The following is a 22446-nucleotide window of genomic DNA, read 5'->3' as shown; positions in this document are numbered from 1 at the left end:
CTTATTGATAAAACAATGGAATAAAACTGTCACGTGACAACCATAATGAATTAAACATGAGATCGTAAATTATATAGAAGAGTTAAAGCACCACGTGGCTAAATGTTGTTTGTTTACGATTGGTGAAAGAGGTCCATTAGTTTCTTTATTTCTTCTGGATAGAGTGCAGAGTTTAATTGTGAGTTTGTTCTCTCACTCTTGGCGAGTGTGTCAGCCTTCTCATTTCCTTCTAGTTGTATATGAGCTGGTATCCATTGAATAACATTTTTTGTTGCCGTTGTTGTTGAGCTTTGTAAGTGCTGTCCTGAGACTTTTTATATAAGAGGAATCAGAGTTTTCCAAGCTTTGGAAGGTTGTTTTTGCATCGGTTAGAAAGACAGTGACTGTATGGGGTACTTGGATGATTTGCTAGCATGGTAGCAGCTAATGCTAGTACTTCCCTTTCTGCTCTGTGGTTGTCAGAGAGCTCTCCAGTTGCAATGGATTTTTTCTAGTTTTTATCCATCTGGCCATTCGATGAGTTTTCCAGCTCCTCCATTTGTGGTGGCTTTATGGGATGAGTCATCCGTGTAAACTCTGATCCACTGATTGCTAGGATAATGAGTTTGTAGAAAAAAGTTCACTATTTCCTTGAGCTCGGTTGGATTGTAATCAGATTTTTTGTTATGTTTTCAATATGGTCTCTTATATTAGGAAGAGAGCTTTCGTCCCAAGGTGGAGAATCATTATGACGTATCGTGGATTCCAGAGTTATTTTTTCAAAATGGTGTTCTTTTTTTAGCTTTAGAGATTCCTGTATGATATTGGCCCTTTTGAGACGGTTTTTAGTGCCAGTTTTGTGGATTTTTGTTTTGAGTGGGTGCCTCTCCAAGGTTTCCAATTTAGTGAATTGGGAAAGGATTTTTATTTCTCTTCTTTCATCCAGAGAGATCAGGGCAGCGAATTCTCCATAGCTCTTATGGGTGTTGTTTTGATTGCTCCTGTCATTATCCTTAGGGCTTAGACCAATATTTTGAACCTTGTCTATTTATCTTAGGTTGGTTGAGCTCCATGCTGTGGCATCATATTCTAGAACAGGTCTTACGTAACTGGTATATGTCTTTTTCAGGATGTTGTGATTAGCTCCCCAATCTGAGCCAGCTAATTTTTTTCATAAGAGATAGTCTCTGGATGCCTTTACTCTGTGTTTTATCTGTTTGGTTTTTCTAGGTTAATCTCGGGTCATAGGTGACTCCAAGATATTTAGGGCTGTCATTTAATGTTAATTTTATTGTCTGTTGTGTTGTTGACAGTGAGAATATGTTGAATTTCATTTTAAAATATTTTTTTGAAGGCATATTATGTGCTCCTATGATCAAATACATCACTTGAATACATTAAATAGTCTAAAATGTTAAAAACAAAAAAAGTTTGTAAGGTAGATGACCCTTTGAAAGTGTGGAAATATTTTATAATATTCTTTTATAAAGGAGCACGTCGTGATTTGCAATGTATTAGGGCGGGACTAATCGAACACATTTTCCGAAATAATGTAGTAGCCTGCAGGACTACATACGTACCTATACAGTGCTTCTTATTATAGGGGTCTACACATTAACTTATCATTAAGCGATTAATAATATTATTGATGTAATTTATAGACCTACATATAAAAGCCTATAGAATTTATCTAGATTCAAGAATCTAAATATTATTAAGATCTATATTCTTTTTATTCTAATTCCTTCATAATTTCTGTCTGTATCATACTATATGTGAGATAGATAATAAAACGCTTACCATAGTCATACCATAAACTAGTCCTGATCTTAGAGCAAACCAACTGTTTCTTACAATTAAATTACACACCCATATTTCTAAACACAATTATTCTATAACGTGCAGCTAAACAAGAACTACAATCAAACGAGACTAAATCGAGGTATCTATTTACAGTAACGTATGTAGGGTAGGGAAGAAAAACCGGTTGGGCGGCTTTTATGAGAATCGCCATTGGCTTTTTTTTTCTCTAAGACCCGTGTTATAGGGTTCAAAGTACTAGTTTATTTTCATTAATTGAGGCCTCATATATCTAGTTAAATCTTTAATACTTTTAGACTAAATAATTTTTTTCAAAGTAGATCTATTGATCTAATACTAATATTTAATTTTTAAAATTTCGTTTATTATTTATTTCGTATTTTTAACAAGCATCCCTAGTTAAAATGATGGATTTCTTTAAATGTTGTGATCTATTTTTGGACTTGTCAAACCGGTAATAATGAATTAACTAAAAGTAAAGTGTGTACAGAGAATCTATACTGGAACAAGGGTGTGCTTGTTGATAGGAGTACAGCCTACAGGTTTTAATGGCATGATTTATAAAGATCTAGTAGATCCATATTTATTCAAAAATACACATGTAAGTTGAAATTTAATTTGCGTTATCATTATCAAATATTTTTAAATAATAGATCTAATAATCATTTTAATTTATAATGATATTTTTTTATTGATTTATTATTTAAATCTAGATCTAGATCTATTAATTTAATAAACAACAGAATCAGATTTATTATTATTATAATTAGAGTCTTAGTCTATACACTCAGACATATACTGGTGATATATCATATGATGATATACAGTATCATATTATCATTGACTAGATCAATTAGATCTACTATCTAGATGTAGATAGTAGATATAGATCATGATATACTCATCTAGAATCTCTAGATTAATCATTAGATCATGATCATCTTACTATTCTACTCTAATACTAATATGAATATTCATTTGTCTATTGATATAGTCACTATAGTGACATTGTCTCTACCTCTCGATCTAGACTAGGATATCTAAATGAGTAAATCATCAATAATGATAATCATAAAGTAAAGATAATCATTCATAATGTCAATATTATTTCTAGATCTAGACTCTATTTATATCTATTCAATAAATTACTAGTCGACCCATGGCGTCGCATACGCCGCTATTTTGCAGGGCCGGCCTTGGGCCACTGCAAAAGTCCTGGAAATCTCCGGAAATTATTAAAATCTTTTGAAAACTCATAAAAATCTCCTGAAATATATAGACAAAAATTGTCATTTTGGGGTGTCATTCAGTATGGAAAATGCCAATCCTAAGCGCAATAAACTAAAATGGCATTGTGGAATCTGGTGAAAGAAGCTTCTCACGCTTCAAACTAATGAAGAATTACTTGAGGTCAACAATTCTCGTAGATAGATTGAAACATTTGGTAATTCTTGCTATTGAACGTGATCTATGTAGGAAACAGAATTTTTATGATATACTTTATGACTTCGCTACATGCAAGGCTCGTAAAGTAATTTTGTACATAGTAAAGAATGAATAAAATGCAAAGACGAATTTCTTTTCTAATACAAACTCTTAATTTTCACTTATTATTCATATCCTTACCCAAACTTGGCCCCATGAAATCTGTTTTGCATAGGGCCCCACAATGGTTAAGTCCGGCCCTGCTATTTAGTGACAGGTGAATACAGAGTAGATTACTTGTTCTCCCCCTCCTCGACTCTCTTTTTTTCCCCGCTAAAGTTATATGGGGTAACTCTGGTTGTTCCATGACTTCTTGGTGGTGTCATGAGTGGTTGAGCCATGAAGAGAATTATGTATATAGATTATTATGATCAATAATCAGACTGAGAATATAATTAATTGAATTATTTGAATTATGATGTCTCGATCTAGTCTATAGATAATACACAGAAAAAAAAAGATAGCTCAATATTAGATCTACATGTATTTTGTAGCTGTAGTGTAACTAGTCTTAGTGTAAGGAGTAATTAATTTCAATATTCATTATTATATTGAATCTAGATCTATATCTACTTTATAATAAGTTAGATCAAATACTTTATTATACTTATACCGTTATATGATAGGCAATAGTGGCTCTAGGGGGTGGCAAGTGGGACAACCACCCCAGGCCCTGTGCCTGAATGGGGGGGGGGGGGCTCAATAGTAGATTTTCTTGTTACCTTCAACTGCACAATCTCATTAACCAGGATTTGTTACTCAATACTTTGGAAGCCTTCCTGGCATCTATATTGTTGTAAACCTGGTGGTGACACAGATGGGGGTAGTGCTGTGTGTTTTTAGCCTACCCAAATCGCCACAGTCCAGCGCAGGACGAGCTGTCAACTGTGACCAGTGACAGTACACGCCAGTTTGGCAAGGACCAGTGTCGTAAATATTACGCACACAAGTCACTGCGAAAGTGATCAACTGGAGTGGTCAAGAAGGTTCGAGGGCAGTAGAGACACTATATAAGAGCGAGTGTGTCAGAATCACTTCACTTCACGTTACCTCGCAATGTGACCAGTACGAGGCGAGAACCAGCATGGTGTGTGAAGTCAGGTGGAGCAAGGCTAGTTTTTTTTGACAGTTATTGTAATATTGTTGCCAACTGTACAGTGTTGTAATGTATTTGAAATTAAATTGCTACTGTTACTTTGGAGCCCTGAGTTGTGAGGTTCTTTAAGTTCGTTGTGTCGTGTGGTGCAGTTTGAAGAGAGCCTGGATAGTAGGAGAGACGTAACAATATGATACCAATTGCCATGCAAATTCTTAACATAACATTTTTGGTTTCAAATACTGTTCAGTTTCGGTAAAGACAGCATCTTATGATTTGCAATTCATTGTTTAACAGTTCGATAAATCAATAAAAACAAGTAGCTGGGAGGGACCAATTAACATCATTAATTTTGTAAATAAACAACATCTAATTGGATTTGAATAGGAAAACGTGTAGTGATCAAGTTGGAACCAGTTTCAGAGCTATAGTTATTTCTACACGAAAGAGTTATAGGTCATTTATAGTGTTGTAACATAAATGCAACTTTTGAAAAATTAATTTCTTTAATGAAAGTTAGTAAAGAAATATAGTGTTTTCTTGACTTTCAAGGGGGTACGTTAGAGAAATTAAAATGTCTGCAGTATTTAATGTTATATACATGCACTATTTTTGGATACAAACAGTATCACAAAACATCCCCTAATGCTTTAATATCCTAAATAAGTATTTCCTATTCTCTTAATAACTGTTTCTGACGTCACGACCTAAATTGTTGATTTTGAAAGTCTTCTCTGCATCTAGAATATTCTCTTCACACTAGTCATTGGTAGGCTCATCAGTAGGCTCATCAGATTATTTTTTAACTTTCCACAATTGAGTGGAACAAAAACAGGATCAACAACCCAAGATTGCGCTATTTCAGCAGCTTTATCTTTGACACTTCATTATAGATCTTCTCCAGTTTTATGTAGATCTTGCTGCTCATTTTTCAAAGTTTAGATATCTTTTTTTTTTTGTCATAATGTTATTGTCACTATTTTTTATTGACTAAAATAAGAGATTCATACAATAATAATTGTCAGTGAACTAGAACTGTCAGGGGAACCAGTTGATAGGATCAGGTTGTCATAATCCCATAAAAATAACTCTTCTAAAGATATTAAAATGTTCAATAGCAAATTTGCCTTGCAGTTTTTGATAAGCATTGTTTTTTTTTAGGCATTTTGGATTTTAGTCTCTGAGTGGCATAACAACTTGTTTTGTTTGTTTGTAGGATGTTTTTTCAGATGTTCCTTTTAACTTAACTGTAGCATGCTGAGTGGCCATGTTTCAAACCTGGGACCATCAAGTCTTAAGCGCATAAGAGGCAGCCATCCTTGGCTGTTGAACTAAGGTTCTGAAGTTAAATTCTGAGAATCGTCATTCAAGATTTATCTGAAGCTGAGATGTGTTTCTCTGTCCCCCCCCCTCACAACCTGACATAGAACTATTTCCCAATCTTTAACTGGTCTATTGTAATTGTAATAAGTATTTACTTTTTTTTAAATAAAAAAATACATTAGATTTAAAGCTGATGATTGTTTCACTGGGAGAATTTTTTTTTTCTTTATATATTTGTTTCATATAAAAGTTGTTAATACTATAGCTAAATCTGTCACCTAGTCATAAATTGTATGTATGAGTAAAAGAAACAAGATTTTTTTTATACAAATGAAATAGATGTTTCATGAGCCATTGTTTATAACTTAATTTTTTCTTCTTCTTCCAGAAATATCCAGATCAATGGATTTTATTAAATTGCTGTTAAGTTTAGCAGGTAATCTGACATATTTTGGTGTGTGTCAGGATTTTCTTCTGTTGTTATTATTATTAATTTTTGTTTACATTTATAAAGAAAACGTCTAAGCTGATGTAAAAACTATTTTTTAAAAATCACTTGGTGGAATAAGATATCTAATATATATAGTACAAAGTAAGATGTATGTATGTATGTCCCGCACAGAAATCAAAACTGTTTGACAAATCTTGATCATATTTGGCATGAATGTTTAATGTCCCATAACCGGTAGGCCCTAAAATAAGAAAACAAAAAACAACCCAACATAAATTTATCTCTATTGAAGAATGAAACTTGTAACAAATCGAGTAGACCTATTTATACAGCATTTTATGTTAGCTATGTAATGTAATATGTTGCTAGGTTAGTGATACACAAACTAAGGCCAGCAGACCAGGGGTCATATTTGGCAAGTCAATAATAAAACTGGTAAAGAGAAAAGAAACGACTTTTGGAATGAATGATTTTTTTTTGCGTCTAACTGTTTTTACTTACATATGGGAGGTAATGATTAGACAAACTTGAGCCAAGAGAAGACTACTACTGAAAACATGTTATTCAGACCCGCCTCTGTTCTCAGTTCACTAAACAGCACATAGGTCATCAAGGTCAGAACCAGACAAAGTATCGAAGCTGAAGAACAGACTATAGAAACAATATACTCAGCCAGAGAGGTTCCATCTAGCTCTCTGTGGGTGCCTTCTAATACAATTTCTTTAAACATCTTCAGGTTATTTTTCAGTAAATCGTCACATACGTTCAGTTCACCATCTTGACCAATGTCTACCATGTTCAGATCTGCATTGTCTGTTATAAGTATCCTAGTAATTAATATAGCATTTGTTCTCAACAAACTCTAGACAGTTGGATTGGATTTCAGACATTTGTATGTTGGTGTTGAATTAACTCACAACCTTTGTTATACTTAAAATTATTGAGTTATTTCTAAAGATAAAAATATTTTTTGTCTAAAGTTGAAAGAAGTACTATAAACAAAAGAATTTGTTGTTTCAAAGAGCTACCATTTCATGTCAGCTTCCCTTTCAAATGTTTTTATTTGTTATGCTATCAAAACTATATTTTTAATTTGGAATCCTTTAATACTTTTTTTTTTTAATATTGACTGCATAAACATAGGGTAACATTGCTTCCTTTTTTTTTCAGCTGTCTGTTTAGCAACTTTTGTTAAAGGTAAGAATGATTTTGAAAATTGTATTTTAGATGCTAATATTAAATAAGCTTTGTGTATGACTTCTTAAATGTTTACTGTATTTGTAATTTTTAAGTTTGTTTTCTCTATAGCTGAAAACCAGCCTCCAACCTGGAATATAGCCTCAGTAAACATATTTTTCCAAGGTGTTAGTGAAGCTACCCCAGTTGGTAAGTACTACATCCAGAAGATACAGCGCTATTTCTTTTGACAATATGCAAATGTTTTATAAATCACTATTGTATAAAACATTATTATTTTTAGATTTTACAAAGTGATAATCATTAGTAATTCTTCTTTTAGAAAAGTTTTTTTTCTCAAATGTAATTTTCTTCAAAAGTAGACAAGTTTTTTCCTTGTGCAGTCTATAAATAAAAAAAGGATGGATTATAAAAATCTTAGTTGTCAGCAAAACAACCCAAAGCACAAATAAATAACTAAGATTGACAATTACAATTATGTGTTTGCTTTTGTTTTACATTTTTACTATTAATATATTTACTTAGAATCTTTGTTCAAATCAAATCGTAGATTTGAAGCCTGTATATTTAAAATTATCTCAGGCACAAAACTGGCAGATTTACAATGTATTGATCCTGATGGAGACCCTATAAATTATTATTTAAAGTCTGGTAAAGCAGTTACAGTTTCTTACACTGGTGAGGTTAAGCTTGCTGTTGCCTTGGATTTTGAGGTACAATTAGAACTTGTAGTAGACTAATGTTTCACTTATTGAATTATACATTTTCTGTGACATGGTTATATCACTTTTTGCTGGGTACTAACTTTTTTCGTCCTTCTTAAGCAGAATTTTACTCTGACATTATTATTTAGAATTGTTTAATCAAATCATTCTCTTTTAAAACTGATTCTAATATTTGGATTTTGCAGGTGATGATTAATTATTTTTTTTAAAAAGCTACATTTTTGTTGCTCTTCATATATGGATGTCAAATAGAAATCTGGTTCTTACTTAGCTTTTAAATTATTTGTTAAAAATGTTTCTGCATACTTAAAAATGTTCATTCATCTCTTTGTTTGTAGGCAAAGGATACCTTTGGCTATGATTTGACATTTACATGTGTTGATGTTAACAGTACTACAGGATATCAACTGCATATACCGGTACACTCATTCTTTTATGTTTTATGGGGGATAATAAAACACTGCTAGGGATAAATGTATACAAAGATCCAGAATGGCAAAGTAGGAGGGTTCGGAGTGGGGCTAGCTTCTCCACTCTGTAAAACCTCAATTGCTACAGAAACATAAAAAGGTGAAGTTCCACTTTCAGACCTCTCTAAGTAGACAATGTAAAGGTCATTTGTTTCTGTGCCCCATGGTTAAAAAGTTATGTGGCCAGCACAATGACCAACCGCCTTTACTTTTCCCCAACTAATATCAAACATAAAGATAATTTTATTTACCAATCCCTGAGGAGAGAGCTTGCCACCCTATGCACAAATGGCATTCGAAATACCTAAGCCTAAGCTAGCATAATAGAGAAGATATCATTTCTTTCCTCATTTGATTTAAGTATTGTGTGCTTTATACTGTCATCACAATGGTCCCTAGTTTGAAATCTATAAACTTTCATCCCTTGTTTTCCTGCTGAAGCATTGGGCTAGGATGTAAGAATCTTTATTTCAGAAGGAATATTAGAATATTAACACTTTGGTTCTGAATTCTGATACTTGATTGAATATTCTAAAAGACTTGACTAGTAAATAAACATTTAAAAAGATGTTAAGTTACAGGAAAACTTGTTGTACAATCTTTTTTTCTTTCATAGTTAAGTCAGGCATTTAATTTAGTAAATCTGTTTTAGTTGTCTTGTACTTTTACTATGATTTTAGGTTGAAACACGTGTTCAAATCAGTGTTGATGATGCTAATGATAATCCTCCCAAATTTGAAGTCGACAATAAAGATGGCTATTCATTTTCCATTCCTGAGGTAAACTTTGCTATAAATGTTTATTTATACTAGTTTATATTTATTTAGCTTTGCTTTCCTTTTACAGATGATTTCCTCATTCTGAAGTTGTTGGTAATTTATTAGATACAAATAAGTATGACTTTTTCTCTACAGGATGCTCCAATAAATACAGTCTTGACTCCATCAATAAGAATCAGAGATTTAGACAGAACAGTGAATGCCAGGATTGATAAGCTGTATATCATTTGTAATAGTCCCTTCTCTAATGAGCTCATAGGTCTACCTGAAAGTGTAAGTACACTGTGACATTGAAGGCATAAAGTAGTTAAAGATCTTACAAATAAAAACATTGAATTGCATCACTTGTGTTTTTTTTTTACTTCAAAGTTAACCTTCTGCTAAATGCCTTTAAGAGTAAATACAACTGTTCATTTTTTCATAGAACAGCTACCTACTTTAATAGTAAAGCAGCTTATTATGAGTTTTAGTAGATAGTGGATTGCCACTTGTTTAACATCTTTCATTGTATGTCTAATTATTTACAGAGCATAGCCACATGTGTGCACTTTAAAATTGACTATAAGCAAGAATCAGAAGGTCTGTACATTGCCAATCTCAGTCTAATATCTCCACTGGATTATGAATCCAGACCTGTGTATACAACTAAACTTGTGGCTATTGTAAGTAGCTTGGGCGAAAATTGTTCATTACTTTTTAGATGTGTATATATAAGGAAATAGAAATAAAAAGTTGATTATATCTATAATATTCATTATAAGAAAATGGTTGATTATGATATGTTTACTTAATAATTTCCTTGTAAAGAAGTTTTGATGTCTAATTTTTATTGCCAAGTCAAAACCAAATATTAATTAAATAAACAGCTTATTTTTTTTTTTATGGCCTCCTTCAGTTGCAAAGCAACTATGGATCATTGCATGGAAATGAGATGAATGCCTGGGCATTAGCTTAGGTCAGAACGATGTCGCCCACACATCAGTTCCCCCCTCTCCAGGCTGCTGATATATCCAAAGAAATGGCAGTGTAATACAATTTGGGGTCAGTGGCGTTGCAGGTTCTGCCAGAGTGTAGCACTGGGTGCTGCACACTGCCTTAGGGTCCCCAGCTCCTGATTTTTCCTCAGGGTTGACTCCCGAAGCCTTTCTCGTGATTGGATATAGCTGCAAGACAACAGAGGTTTGAATTCAGAGATTTCCTTCTCCTAAGTGGGTAGCCAGCCATGACGAACAAGCCCCTCCTGCCGAAGCTTACTGGTTAAGGCGCCAGTTACTCGCCTTTGCCCCTTCTCATGTTAGTGAGGCCATGGACTCAATATCTGAAACACATGTGAAGGCCAGGAGTTGGACTGGTTGTCAGATGCTATTTGAGACGCATGCCATTGGGAAGCATTTTATAGGTAGTGGATTGCTTACATCCATTACCACTTCCGGCAATGACAACCTTGCGGAACCTAATAGCTTATAATTTTGCAATTTCATTTTTTAGTTGAATTTTCTGTTCCATGAGCTTGATGATTATTTTTTATATTTAAAAAAAATTGGTTGATTTCTTCATAGGATGCTCCTGGAGTGACGCCACAATTCACAACTACTGTCAACGTTCAGATAAATGTCCAAGATGCTCAGGATGTGCCCCCTGTTTTCACCAATGCTGGAGCCTCTACAAGTGTCAGTGAAGGTGCTACCATCGTAAGTAATGTGTGCTCTTAGATATTCTGACTCATCTTATTTTTATAATAAAATCTTTTGATGCGTATGCATCTCTCACTTTTGTAATTTGATTACTATTATACTTTCATCATTGTTTTTTTTTTGTTTGTAGGGTAGCCCACTTAATTTTGCCATATCTGCTAGAGATGGAGATACAGGGGATAAAAGGCCAGTTGTAATTGAAATCCTTAATGGTAAATAAACTCACACAAATTTTATTAATATATTATCATCATCATCATTTATCCTTGACTTGCATGTAGGGGTAATGTGTCAGCTTACGTACTAAAATTTTCTCCTTTTTTCCTCGCCAGTAGCTGTCCATAGTAGACAGAAGACTGGTTAATTCTTTCATATTGTCCAGCCAGCATTTCTCTGTATGACTCTTTCTTCATTCCAGAATGTTGACTTGTAAAATTCAAACTTATTTTGTTTACTTTTTCTGATATCTGACACCCAGCAGTTTTTTATATAGCATTAACTCTCAAATGTTTGACTTATTCTTTTGGAGTTCAGCATCCGATTTTCAACTCTATATGAGTAAAGAAACCATCAGCCAAGAATTCAGTTTTAATTAAATAATCATTTGAAAGGTTAATTTAGTGGCAACACTGCTTACAAATTTATAATTAAATTTTATGGCATTTTTTTTTCTTTAAAAGATTCATTAAGTGCCTTCAGACTGAATTCTACTGTGCCATCCTTTATTGATGGAGTCTATGAAGCTCAACTAATTGTAAACAACCAGCTAGACAGAGAGACACTACAGGGAGCTTATACATTTGTTACACAGGTAATTACAAGTATTGCAAATAGTTTTCCTAGTGGTCTTCCATGCTATACATTTTGTTTAGTTGTTTACAAAATTATGTTGAAATCATAAAAAAGATCAACTCCTTTATTTAAATCAATATGTAAATAAAAGAGTTGATTTTTTAAAATGACATTAGCATAATTTTTTTAGTGGTTCTAAAATTATTTCTATATAAGTAAATCAAATTAAGTTTAGTTTTGTAGTTCTAAAAATTGTTTAAACTAAAACCTTAATTAATGAACTATCCTAGTGATATTTTTATTTTATCTTGTTATCTAACTCAAAATCAATACTGATACTGTAACAAATATTTAGTCTAATAATTGAAAAGTGACATCAGATGACAGTCTAACATCATTTTTCAGGTGACTGAGCTGGACAAGGTGACAAGAAATCGGACTACTGCCACTGCTACAGCAACCTACACTGTCTTTGTCACAGATGTCAATGACAATGCACCAACTTTTGGATCTCCTGTGTACAATATAAATATCCCAGAAATAAATTCAGTCAATACAGTCAGTACAATACAGCTGACAGAGTTGCATATTACCTGTACAGATATTGATGAGGTGTGCTAAGTAGTTTATTTCTAACTAATTCTTTTATCCTTTTGATCACCACTTATCTTAAATCAATGTTCTGCAGTTTGTCCCACAACATTAGAACTTATTTAATATTTTGTTTGTATCTGTTGTAAAGTTGTTTTTTAAACAATAGCACTAGTAGGTCTGAACTAATTTTCAATTTTGTCGTGACTTGGGACAAATAGGGATTCTCATAGGTCACAACATTTTTTACATAAATATATTATGATTATATTATAATAATCATATTTAAATAATATTTTGTTATTACTATTTCAGCCTTCCAATGCGCGATACAATGTAACAGTGATTTCACAAACCTACCCAGCATTCAGTGTAACTCCTCAAATCACTTTCATTGGTAACGTGAGCATGTATCTGAAAGTAGACAACCCTATTTATTTGGACTATGACATTCCAGCCTACCGACGCCAGACTGTAGTTGTAAGTCTACATTTTGATCATTTGTTGTTGTTTTTTTTTAAATTTGTCTGATTTTGTTTTCTTTTTTTCAGTTGGTGTATTGGCTAAATAGTTTAACTATTTGATGTCTTTAAATTTTTAAAAATTTAATGCAGTATTAAAGGGTCTTGGTATTACAGAATTTTTTTTTTTTTCAGCTGCTCGCTAAAGAAGTCAATACTATAGAACAGTTTACTGGTTCAACTACAGTGAACATCAATCTACTAGACATCAATGATAATGCCCCAGAGTTCACACTACATACATATAACTTCAGTGTACCTGAAAATGTGAAGTCTTTCAATTTTTCTTATATCAAAGTAAGTCATTTGTATAAGTATCTTTATTTTGTTTTCATGTGAAAAAAAAATGTTTTATTTGTTACAATGTTGCATTTTAATGAAATACTGAAAAAAAAAAAAGAGAACTTTATAACTATACCCCTCTCTCCCCCCCCCCCCCCCCAAACTTGTTTACAAACTTAATGATACTTATGTCATGCATCACCAAGTACATCAGCTTCAGAGACAGGGCAGCAGGTTGTGTTGATGATGATCAAGCTAATATTGTAAGACAATGATATTGAAGAGTTACAGTGTTAAGTTCATCAGATTAGAAAATATTTATTTGTGTTTCTTTTCAGGCAACTGATATAGATTCTGGAAGTAATAGTAATATTACTTATAGACTAGAAGGAGAGTCATTTTACATTCCAAAGTAAGTAAATCATGTATCCTCTTAGTCGCTTAACATTTCATTGAATGTTGCTTTAAAATTTTTTTTTATACAAAACATCTGCACCAAAGCAGAATGTTTTAGTTGTCATTTTACTGCCATTAATGGTTTGGTTACAAAGCTATTTGCATGAATACTAAAAAAATTGATGAATGTTTATTTGTGTGTGTGTGTAAGTTTTGCATTTAGGATACAGTTATTGAAAAATAATGCTTCTCTAATGCAATCAAATTTGTCTATGTGTTGAAAAGACCAGTATCTGTGGGATATCAAATGTCTATTGCTGTGTTTGTTCAACTTGGACAACATCTGTTAACTTTGAGGTGCACATTACAGTCAATAATGTTGCTTCACTCCATTTATTACAGGAAAAGTGTTAGAGTAGTCGCCAATGTCCAGAGTAGTCACCAGTGGCCAGAGCACTGCCTTGCAATGCTTTTGTTCAACCATGGCCTCTGGGAACCTTGCATTGGTTATGGTTGATCACATCTAAATAACTATCACTCTGCTATTGTCTTTTAGCTTTATGTAATGTGCTTATCTCTCATTAGTTACAAATATAATTTATCTTTTACTTTTTAATTTTTCTACATGTTAACATAAAGTGATTCATTTTAATACACAACTTCCTCACCGAATAGCTAATTTTTAATTTGTTATCTAAACGTTTTGTTTTTTCTTAGTTTTTTTTTTCAATTTATTGACAAATTTGTCTATCATGCAATTTACTCCTTTCTAGTGATTGAAAAAGTTTTGCTTAGTTTTTTTTTGAAGGTGTAGTCACAAAATGAATTGAGTCAATACCTGTAGTTTGAACATGTTTCAGGTTTACCATTGATAGTGTTACAGGCTTATTGTCAGTGAATGGTGATTTGGATTATGAATCAACTCAAGTCTATGTCTTCATGGTGTATGCCACTGATCAAGGAAATCCACCAAAGTCGGCCTCAGTAAAGCATCACCTTTTTTTAAAATTTCATTGTTTAGAGGCATTTTGATTTTGCTAACACTAACATGTATAATCTGCACTGAAAATTATGCTATTGTTTGTTTTTTTGTTTTTTTTCCAGGCACAAGTTGTTGTGAATATCCTGGACTTCAATGACCAGGGCCCTGTATTTGACCTCCCAAACTATCAAACAGCATGTAATGAAAGCAGTCTGGTATTCCAGACTCCTGTCATTGTGCATGTAGGTTTCTTAGCTTTTATATCTAATTCTTTTAATATATGGATTGTGCATGGTCAAGTAGATTATTCAGAATTAAAATCATAATTAATAGCATTATTAAATCATGGATTATTATTTTCATTTTAAAGTAATTCAATATTTTAGGATAAGAACATAATTTTATTGGTCCAAACAAATGGAAATTCAGTTTGATTACAATTACAATAACAATATAGATGCCAATATGAACAACATTCACACACAGAAGACATACATACTCACACTTACAATAACAATATAGATGCCAACCAATATGAACAACATTCACACACAGAAGGCATACATACTCACACTTACAATAACAATGTAGATGCCAATATGAACAACATTCACACACAGAAGGCATACATACTCACACTTACAATAACAATGTAGATGCCAATATGAACAACATTCACACACAGAAGACATACATACTCACACTTACAACCAGCTCTTTATGACTTAGGTTTCTCTGTACTTCTCAGTGATGACAGATGATCTTGCAACATTCTGACTGAAAATGGGATAAAGTTTTTAAATCTTTCTGTTTTAGTCCTAATGAAAAATTTTCTTTCCTGACCAGGCTGTGGATAATGATGTTGGTTCCAATGTGACCTACAGAATAGTTAGTGGGCAAAGTCCAAATAATGCCTTTGTCCTGAACCCAATTTCTGGTGTTCTGAGCCTGAGGGATTATCTCAATTTTGATGACACACCTCTTGACGCGACTGGAAAAAGAACGTCATTGTAAGTACAGCTAATGTGTGGCTTAAGGATTCTTATCATAGAAATTTTCATGCACTTTAAATTAAGTCATTGATTACTGTTTTTTTTTCTTTTCTTGGTTTTGTTTATCAGTTTTGTGTTAAAAATTGAAGCTTCAGATAATGGCGTCCCACCACAGACAAATCAAGTTGAAGTTATAGTCAATGTTATTGTAAGTTTAGTCCTCTAATGTATAAATTTAGAATCTATAAATTATAACTTATGTATCTCAGATTGGTATCTTCACAGAATAATAGTTTTCATTGAGTTTTCTATTGGATGTTTATTCATTATTTGATTAAGTCAGCTATTCTCAACCAATGGGGGGCTGATATGATGACAGGAAGAAGGTGTATATCAATTTCATATGGAAAATGGGGGCCTCAGAAATACAAAATTCAGAAATGCTACCTTAAAAGAAATATTTTTACTAAACCAATTTTCACTGTCCTTGAACTTGAACTATTGATTATAATAGTTTATTCAATAAAATGTTTAATATTTAAAGTGTTGCTGTGATTCTCAGTCACTATTGTAGCCCTAGCATTGGACTAGAATGTAGCTTAACAATATAGAACATTTTCTTTTAAAAAAAGACATGTAGATCTAATTGGAATTTAATAAATTGAGGCCTAAAAATGTCTTGCCAACTTTACAAATGCTAACTAAAACAATTAGTTGTGGCATGTTTTGCGTAACTAAAGGAAACTGCATAATGTTCTAGAGGTGTACTTCATCCTGACAACCTATTCCTAAAAAATTCTCAACTGGTCCAAACTAAATAAAAAATAGTATACTTTTGTTTTATATACAAGTCATGACTTACAATAGAACTATATAGAACATTTGTCCGATTCTATTTGTTTCATAAAAAAATTTTTTTTTCAATTAATTTTTTTTTATATTGTTTTAAATTTTGTATTGCTTACAGTAATAATTATAAATTGTTAATTTTTTTTTTTAATTTCATGATTTCAAACCAAATGCTCAATATTTCCCAATGTTATTAACTATCTAATTAAGAAAACTTTCTAAAAACATTTCTATTAGTAATATTTTATTCACCTTTACATTTATATATTCACACATTTATTTTTTTTTAGGATGAGAACAACCATGCTCCAACTATGACTGTGACACAATTTACAAAGACAATCTCAGAAATAGCTCCTTCTGGTAATATTTGTATTTATTTATTCTGCATTCTTACATTCTTGCTTGCACTTCTTTAAAGGGAAACTCCGATGGTTTTGACAATTTTTGATATAATATGTGTTTTGATTTATAGATAATGAATATATTCTTCTTTTTTTTTTATTTGCAAGAATAACTTAGTAATTGATGTTTTTGTGACATAATTTTTCTGCGCATCCAGAACAGTCAGATTTTCACTGAATTTCTGTGTGACGTCACGAGTGTGCACTCAAATCCTATAGATAGGGAGGCGAAAAAAAAATATCTTTGATAAAAAAAATTTTCGTTAGTACTAGGGGTGCACCGGATAGTACTTTTTGATATCCGACCGGAGCCGGATATAACCGGATAGTAAAATTAGATATTCGGCCGGAGCCGGATACCTACATGACTCAAACAGCTCATTTTACTGAAGTTCTTGCAAATCTTCTATATAACATACCTATATTCATATTATATTGTTATTTACTTTCTTACTTTAAACTCTATCACTGATTGATAAATTAAAATGAACAGCATTTTTTTTTACAGATATGCTTATCATAAACTAATCTTTGTAACATGAGATGGTGTGTGCGTATGTATTGTAAAGTAGAATGTGGGATAACTCATGCAGAATATATAAACATATATGTAACTAATGTAAATCTTTCAAAGGTAAAGTTCACTCTTGGTTTTATAGCGTAAATCTTTCGTAAGTACAATCTAGGTTGTATAGTGGGTAGATGTTTGTGTTCATGTATTTGACACCATCAACTTGTCATTAGGCTCGTGTTTTAAAGGCCACAACCGCTTCTGGTTTGTATCTAATACAGATAATGGCTTAGTAAATATCTTAAGTAATTACAGTAATAACGAGGAGTTACTTAACACTCTTAAATTATTATTAAGAATATTGTGATTCAATCAAGACACGCATAACACAAGAGTAAGATTTAAAGTTAACACGTTAGAAAAAGTAATTCAACAGTAATATTTATTTATTTATTTACAAAATAATACATAATGCTAATTTAATATAATAATAATATACACATCCTTTAAAAGTTAAAGCATTGAAGCACAGCAAAAAGAAAATGAATCTGTATGACAAGAACTAGGTTTCAAATGAATTCATTAGTTGTTTGTTATATTAAAGATGAGTTATATTTCAGAAAAATAAGTTTTTCAGCATTGTCTGGTATAAGTTTTGTACGATAGTCATTGATAATTCGTCCAGCGACGCTGAACAGTCTCTCCGATGGCACACTGGTTGGAGGTGGTGCTAGATAGATTTGAGCAACCTTTGCTAATCCAGGAAATCTACTGGCATTAACCTTCCACCATAAAACTGGATCATCTTTTCGATGAATCAGTGGCTCACTCAGGTATTTGGACAGCTCTTCATTAACCATATCTTGCTGGCTTTGTACTTTGACTACCGTTGGTACACTAGCTTCTTCTTGTGCCACCAATTCATCAAAACAGTCCCACAAACTGGATTCAGCTAACCTGGCCTTTTTTCCGTGAACTCAATGTTATGGACTAAACAAACAAAAGGAGGTGGGGGTGCTCATCTCTACCTCTGGAGATATACTCGCACATCTAGACAGATTATCAGCATGACGTAGTTAAGGAATATTACGTGTTTACAAGACCACTCAAAGGTCAAGACAAGCTTTTAAAATGTGCCAGACATTGCTGCTACGTATGTAATACGAATTTATAATTGAAAGTCTAGTCCACCCCCCCCCCCCTTTCAATAACAAACCTAGTTCCCTCGTGTGACCTCTAGAGAGTGCTTACGTCCATCGTATCTGACTTGGGGTCACCTGTCAATCAATGAACTCAATGTGATGGGCTAAACAAATAAAAGGGGGAGGGAGTTGTTCATCTAGAAATATACCTGGTTACCTTAGATAGTTATGTTGGCCTATAATCTGCCATACTGAGATCAAGATTTCTTGATCTACAATGAATGACTACACTTACAGTTCTTAGCATTCGGGTAACCAGTCCTAGAAAAAAAAAAGTAACACTTTCATCCCCCCCCCCTCTTTTCCTCTGCCCAAAAGTAAACAAGCTTGAACTTGAGTAGAACACTAAAAGTTGGACAGCAGACCAGTGTGTATTGGTCAGATAGCTCTAGGGCAAGTCTAGTGTGTAGTCCATATGTCGACTAGTTGTTATAAAAGATAAAAAGACTGCCATGAGTTTTCCTTGTGCGTAATAGGCTTGAGTTGTTTAGCGAACAAATAACACATCTGATAGTCAAGGATAAATCTAGATCTACTCTTACAGTTACACAGGCCAAATGTGTCTTACCCCGCCCTTTCATTGTTCAATTTGGTTTCTAAGTAATAAAATGGATCTAGATCTGTTTCGTCAACGCATTTTTGAAACTTTAATGTAACATTTTGTGAATTTCTTAAAAATGATAGAACTTTCAATAACATAATAATGCATCATGTATCCAACACAAAAAATAATTCTTAATGTTATCGATGTGCATAATTTATTTACGATTAGCGGAATATGAAATACATATAACGTTAAAAAATAGCTGAAGTTTATGAAAATAACAATGTTTCAACTAATATGCATATTATCCCATATATAGGCCTATAAATATAAATAAATAAAAATAAATAAATAAAAAAATATATATATATCTATGCATGTATGAATGTGTGTGTGTGTGTGCATGCGTGTGTGTGTTTTTTGTGTAGTTTATACCAAGCCTTTTTTTAATCTTACAAGAACGTTTGTAAAAACATCTTATTCTGTATGTGAATGTATCATCGGCAAAGTGTTGACGCTTGTCATGACTATAAATTGATAATTTAAACCTATCCTTAAACAGTTCTTGGCCCTTTATGAAAACATTCGTAAAGTTATTTGAAAATTCAGGGAGTTCGTTGATGTACTCTATATATTTTAAAATGTTTGTAAATGTAAAATTTCGTAAAAATAGAGGGGCAACAGCAATGGAAATATAAGAAGACAAGGCCATTCTTCTCTTTGTTGTCCAACAATCAAGTGACTTTGGTTAAAGTAGGTCAGAAATAAGGAACTACCTCATTCTTTGGCCTGGAAATCCAATGTATTGTTGGTACTGCACCTGGTATTAACTTCAATTTTTTTCAAATCCCATTTCCACAGCAATGAAGTTGCTGAAACAGCTTCTCTCAAAATGGTTTGAGCATAAACAGGAATTAGCTAATGCCTTTGTAAAATATTTGTTGTTCAGGCGAATAAATTTTTCCCATTTTCCCTTTAAAACTTCATCTCTTGGAAACAAATGAAAAGAGACACTAATTTCTGTATCAGCATACTTGCTGATTTTATCTTTGGGATTGGAAGTACTGCAACAAGCTGAAGAACAATATTTAATTTTCTTCAAGTAGAAGTAGAGGTTTAGATCTAGAATATTATTTATAAACAATGACCGATTATAAATCAACGTGGAGACTAGATCTAGCTGTGAAGCGTAACAATAAATGCGATCCGATAGGTCTAGATCTAGACTAGAGAGTTTATCGGTTATATAGGTCTAGATCTAAATTTAGCCAGCACCCTTGTGACATCACTTTTTTAAAAACTAAAAACATCTCGCAGAACCACGTTTTTTGGGGGGCGTGAAGAATTTTCTGTCTAATTTATTAAATATAAAATTTTCCGAGCATTTAAATAAAAAAGGATATAATGTTTACTATTACAACTTTTTACGCAGAATTTAAATATGTCAATAACTAAAATTTGAAAAACTATCGGAGTTTCCCTTTAATAGCCATCTTGGCTCACAGAATAGTGTCCCCTATGAATGGGCATAACTCTTCCTACTATCTACAATATACCTAAAAGGGGGGTAATCTACAATATTATGTGAGTGAAAGGGGCATAACATTCCATCAACACTACTCCTGTTGTCATATCTTTTGATTTAATAATAAAGAACAAACTGTTTTCATTCTTTCTTATCAAATGATTATCAAAGTTAGTTATCTGACTTTTGGAAAGAAATATTGTGATACTGGATTAATAATTATGATAATGTTCAAAACATGTTTGATTTTTTTGTAAACTGTCAGAAATACATGTCCCTGTGGCCAAGTGATTATTTATTTAAAGTTGTTATTTTTGTGTAAACTGTATTGTTTATTTACCTAAACATTTTGCTCTGATACTTCTTGAGGGGACACTGGCTGGCAGATAGCCAACTAACCTTTTCCCGGATTGACTACCAGGTATCCACACATATAAAGGTAGATAAGTGTGGACACTTTCTCTTTTGAACTTTGTTTGCCACTTCCAGTTGTTTTTCATTGTTATTACTTTTCATTGAATTCAAATAAGTTTTTTTTTCCTTTATGGCTACAGGCAAATAGCTTTTTGTTTTACCTTTTTTTTTTTACAAAGCTCTAATCAACTTACTCTGTATGTCTGGTCATTTTGTGTATAATTATTTCTTTTAGCTGATAACACAAGAATCAATAAAAAAAGTTAATTAACTATTGGTAATTAATCATTTCGTTATGGTATCTTGAACAAGGGAAAGAGTTGTACTTAACTGAAGTGATGATAAGCTGAATTAGTTCTCATTATAGATCATCGTCTGAGACTAAGTGAATACAAACATGAAATAGAAACAATAGATAACTATACGATCTTCCATGTTCATACGGTCTTCACTAGCTGAGTGGTTATCCTCTTGGCTTGTGAAGCCTGGGAAGGCTTTAGCCCACGAGTTCTATTATAATTTTTTAAAAGGTTTAATTTAATTAGCTTGAGACACTTTTAATATTGTTTCTGCTATAGGTAGGTCTATCGTTATAATGGGATCTAATTGGTCTGACTCTACTCATAACGGATGTATATGCACAGAGAAGAAAATGACTTATCAATGTATATTTATTTTTATCCTTCACATGCTTATCATATTCAGTCAGAGAAATATGTTATTTGAATAGAGGCAATACAGAGTTTCAAATATTACACATTCTACTTTTTAAAAATATTTTGACTGTTTAAATTTCAGGCACATCCATTGCTCAGTTATCCGCCATAGATCTAGATGGTGGTGACTTTGGAAAGGTTACTTACAGGCTTGGCCCAGGTCAATCAGACAATTTCTTTGTTGACCCCAACAGTGGCCTAGTTACTGTTAATTTAAACAGTGCTTTTGATTATGATATTGCAAAGAGCTATTCATTTATTGTGAGTAAAATATTTTTGCATATTTTTATTACTGTAGCTTATGTAGTAAATACTTGTTGAATTTTGTTTGGGAAGCTGCTCTTGACATGTATAATAATTTACTTGCATTGCCCACAAAGGCAGATTTTTTTGTCTAAGACTCAGAAGAGTGGATTTGAGCCTCTAAAGCCCTAACTCACAAGGAGTTTTGATGATGATGATGATGATGATAATGATTTAAAAGTTTAAAAAAAAAGCAACTTTTTTTAATATCAAAAAAAGCTACATTTTTTGGTTAACTTCTAATGCTGTACAATGCTAGTAGTTTTTTAATATTTGTATTAGAAGAGCTCTTTTTGTCTCATACAGAACAAGAAGACAGACGTTTTGTTTTAGTAAATTGATATTTATAGATACACTATTTTCATTTTGTTTCTTCTATAAAAGTTCTGATACATCAGTGTA

General features: G+C 32.5%; 2 protein-coding genes across 3 annotated transcripts in view; one reads left to right on the top strand and one right to left on the bottom strand.

The window, feature by feature from the left end:
* LOC106067590 (cadherin-87A-like) overlaps nt 1-1934 on the bottom strand; it is a 54944-nt gene extending 53010 nt beyond the window's left edge. The window contains exon 1 of one of the 2 annotated variants that reach the window (XM_056020346.1): nt 1780-1934. The gene's annotated coding sequence lies outside the window, so the exon portion shown is untranslated. The remainder of the gene's footprint in view (nt 1-1779) is intronic. The other variant, XM_056020347.1, reaches the window with a different exon arrangement.
* A 97-nt stretch (nt 1935-2031) lies between these two features.
* The window catches only part of LOC106067759 (cadherin-23-like), a 39170-nt gene continuing 18755 nt past the window's right edge, over nt 2032-22446 (top strand). Inside the window, exons 1-22 of the mRNA XM_013227123.2 lie at nt 2032-2401; nt 6093-6140; nt 7326-7352; nt 7464-7541; nt 7935-8065; nt 8416-8496; nt 9228-9326; nt 9462-9599; nt 9854-9988; nt 10886-11017; nt 11151-11232; nt 11701-11831; nt 12218-12424; nt 12719-12883; nt 13060-13221; nt 13545-13618; nt 14463-14586; nt 14707-14826; nt 15431-15594; nt 15706-15784; nt 16716-16788; nt 21824-22002. Coding sequence (XP_013082577.2) covers nt 6107-6140; nt 7326-7352; nt 7464-7541; nt 7935-8065; nt 8416-8496; nt 9228-9326; nt 9462-9599; nt 9854-9988; nt 10886-11017; nt 11151-11232; nt 11701-11831; nt 12218-12424; nt 12719-12883; nt 13060-13221; nt 13545-13618; nt 14463-14586; nt 14707-14826; nt 15431-15594; nt 15706-15784; nt 16716-16788; nt 21824-22002 — 2415 coding nt within the window. The 5' untranslated portion in view covers nt 2032-2401; nt 6093-6106. The remainder of the gene's footprint in view (nt 2402-6092; nt 6141-7325; nt 7353-7463; nt 7542-7934; nt 8066-8415; nt 8497-9227; nt 9327-9461; nt 9600-9853; nt 9989-10885; nt 11018-11150; nt 11233-11700; nt 11832-12217; nt 12425-12718; nt 12884-13059; nt 13222-13544; nt 13619-14462; nt 14587-14706; nt 14827-15430; nt 15595-15705; nt 15785-16715; nt 16789-21823; nt 22003-22446) is intronic.

Source organism: Biomphalaria glabrata, chromosome 2 (genome assembly GCF_947242115.1).
Source record: "Biomphalaria glabrata chromosome 2, xgBioGlab47.1, whole genome shotgun sequence".
Taxonomy (NCBI): Eukaryota; Metazoa; Mollusca; class Gastropoda; family Planorbidae; genus Biomphalaria; species Biomphalaria glabrata.
Note: the sequence above shows the minus strand (reverse complement) of the source record. Positions and strands in the feature narration are given on the sequence as shown.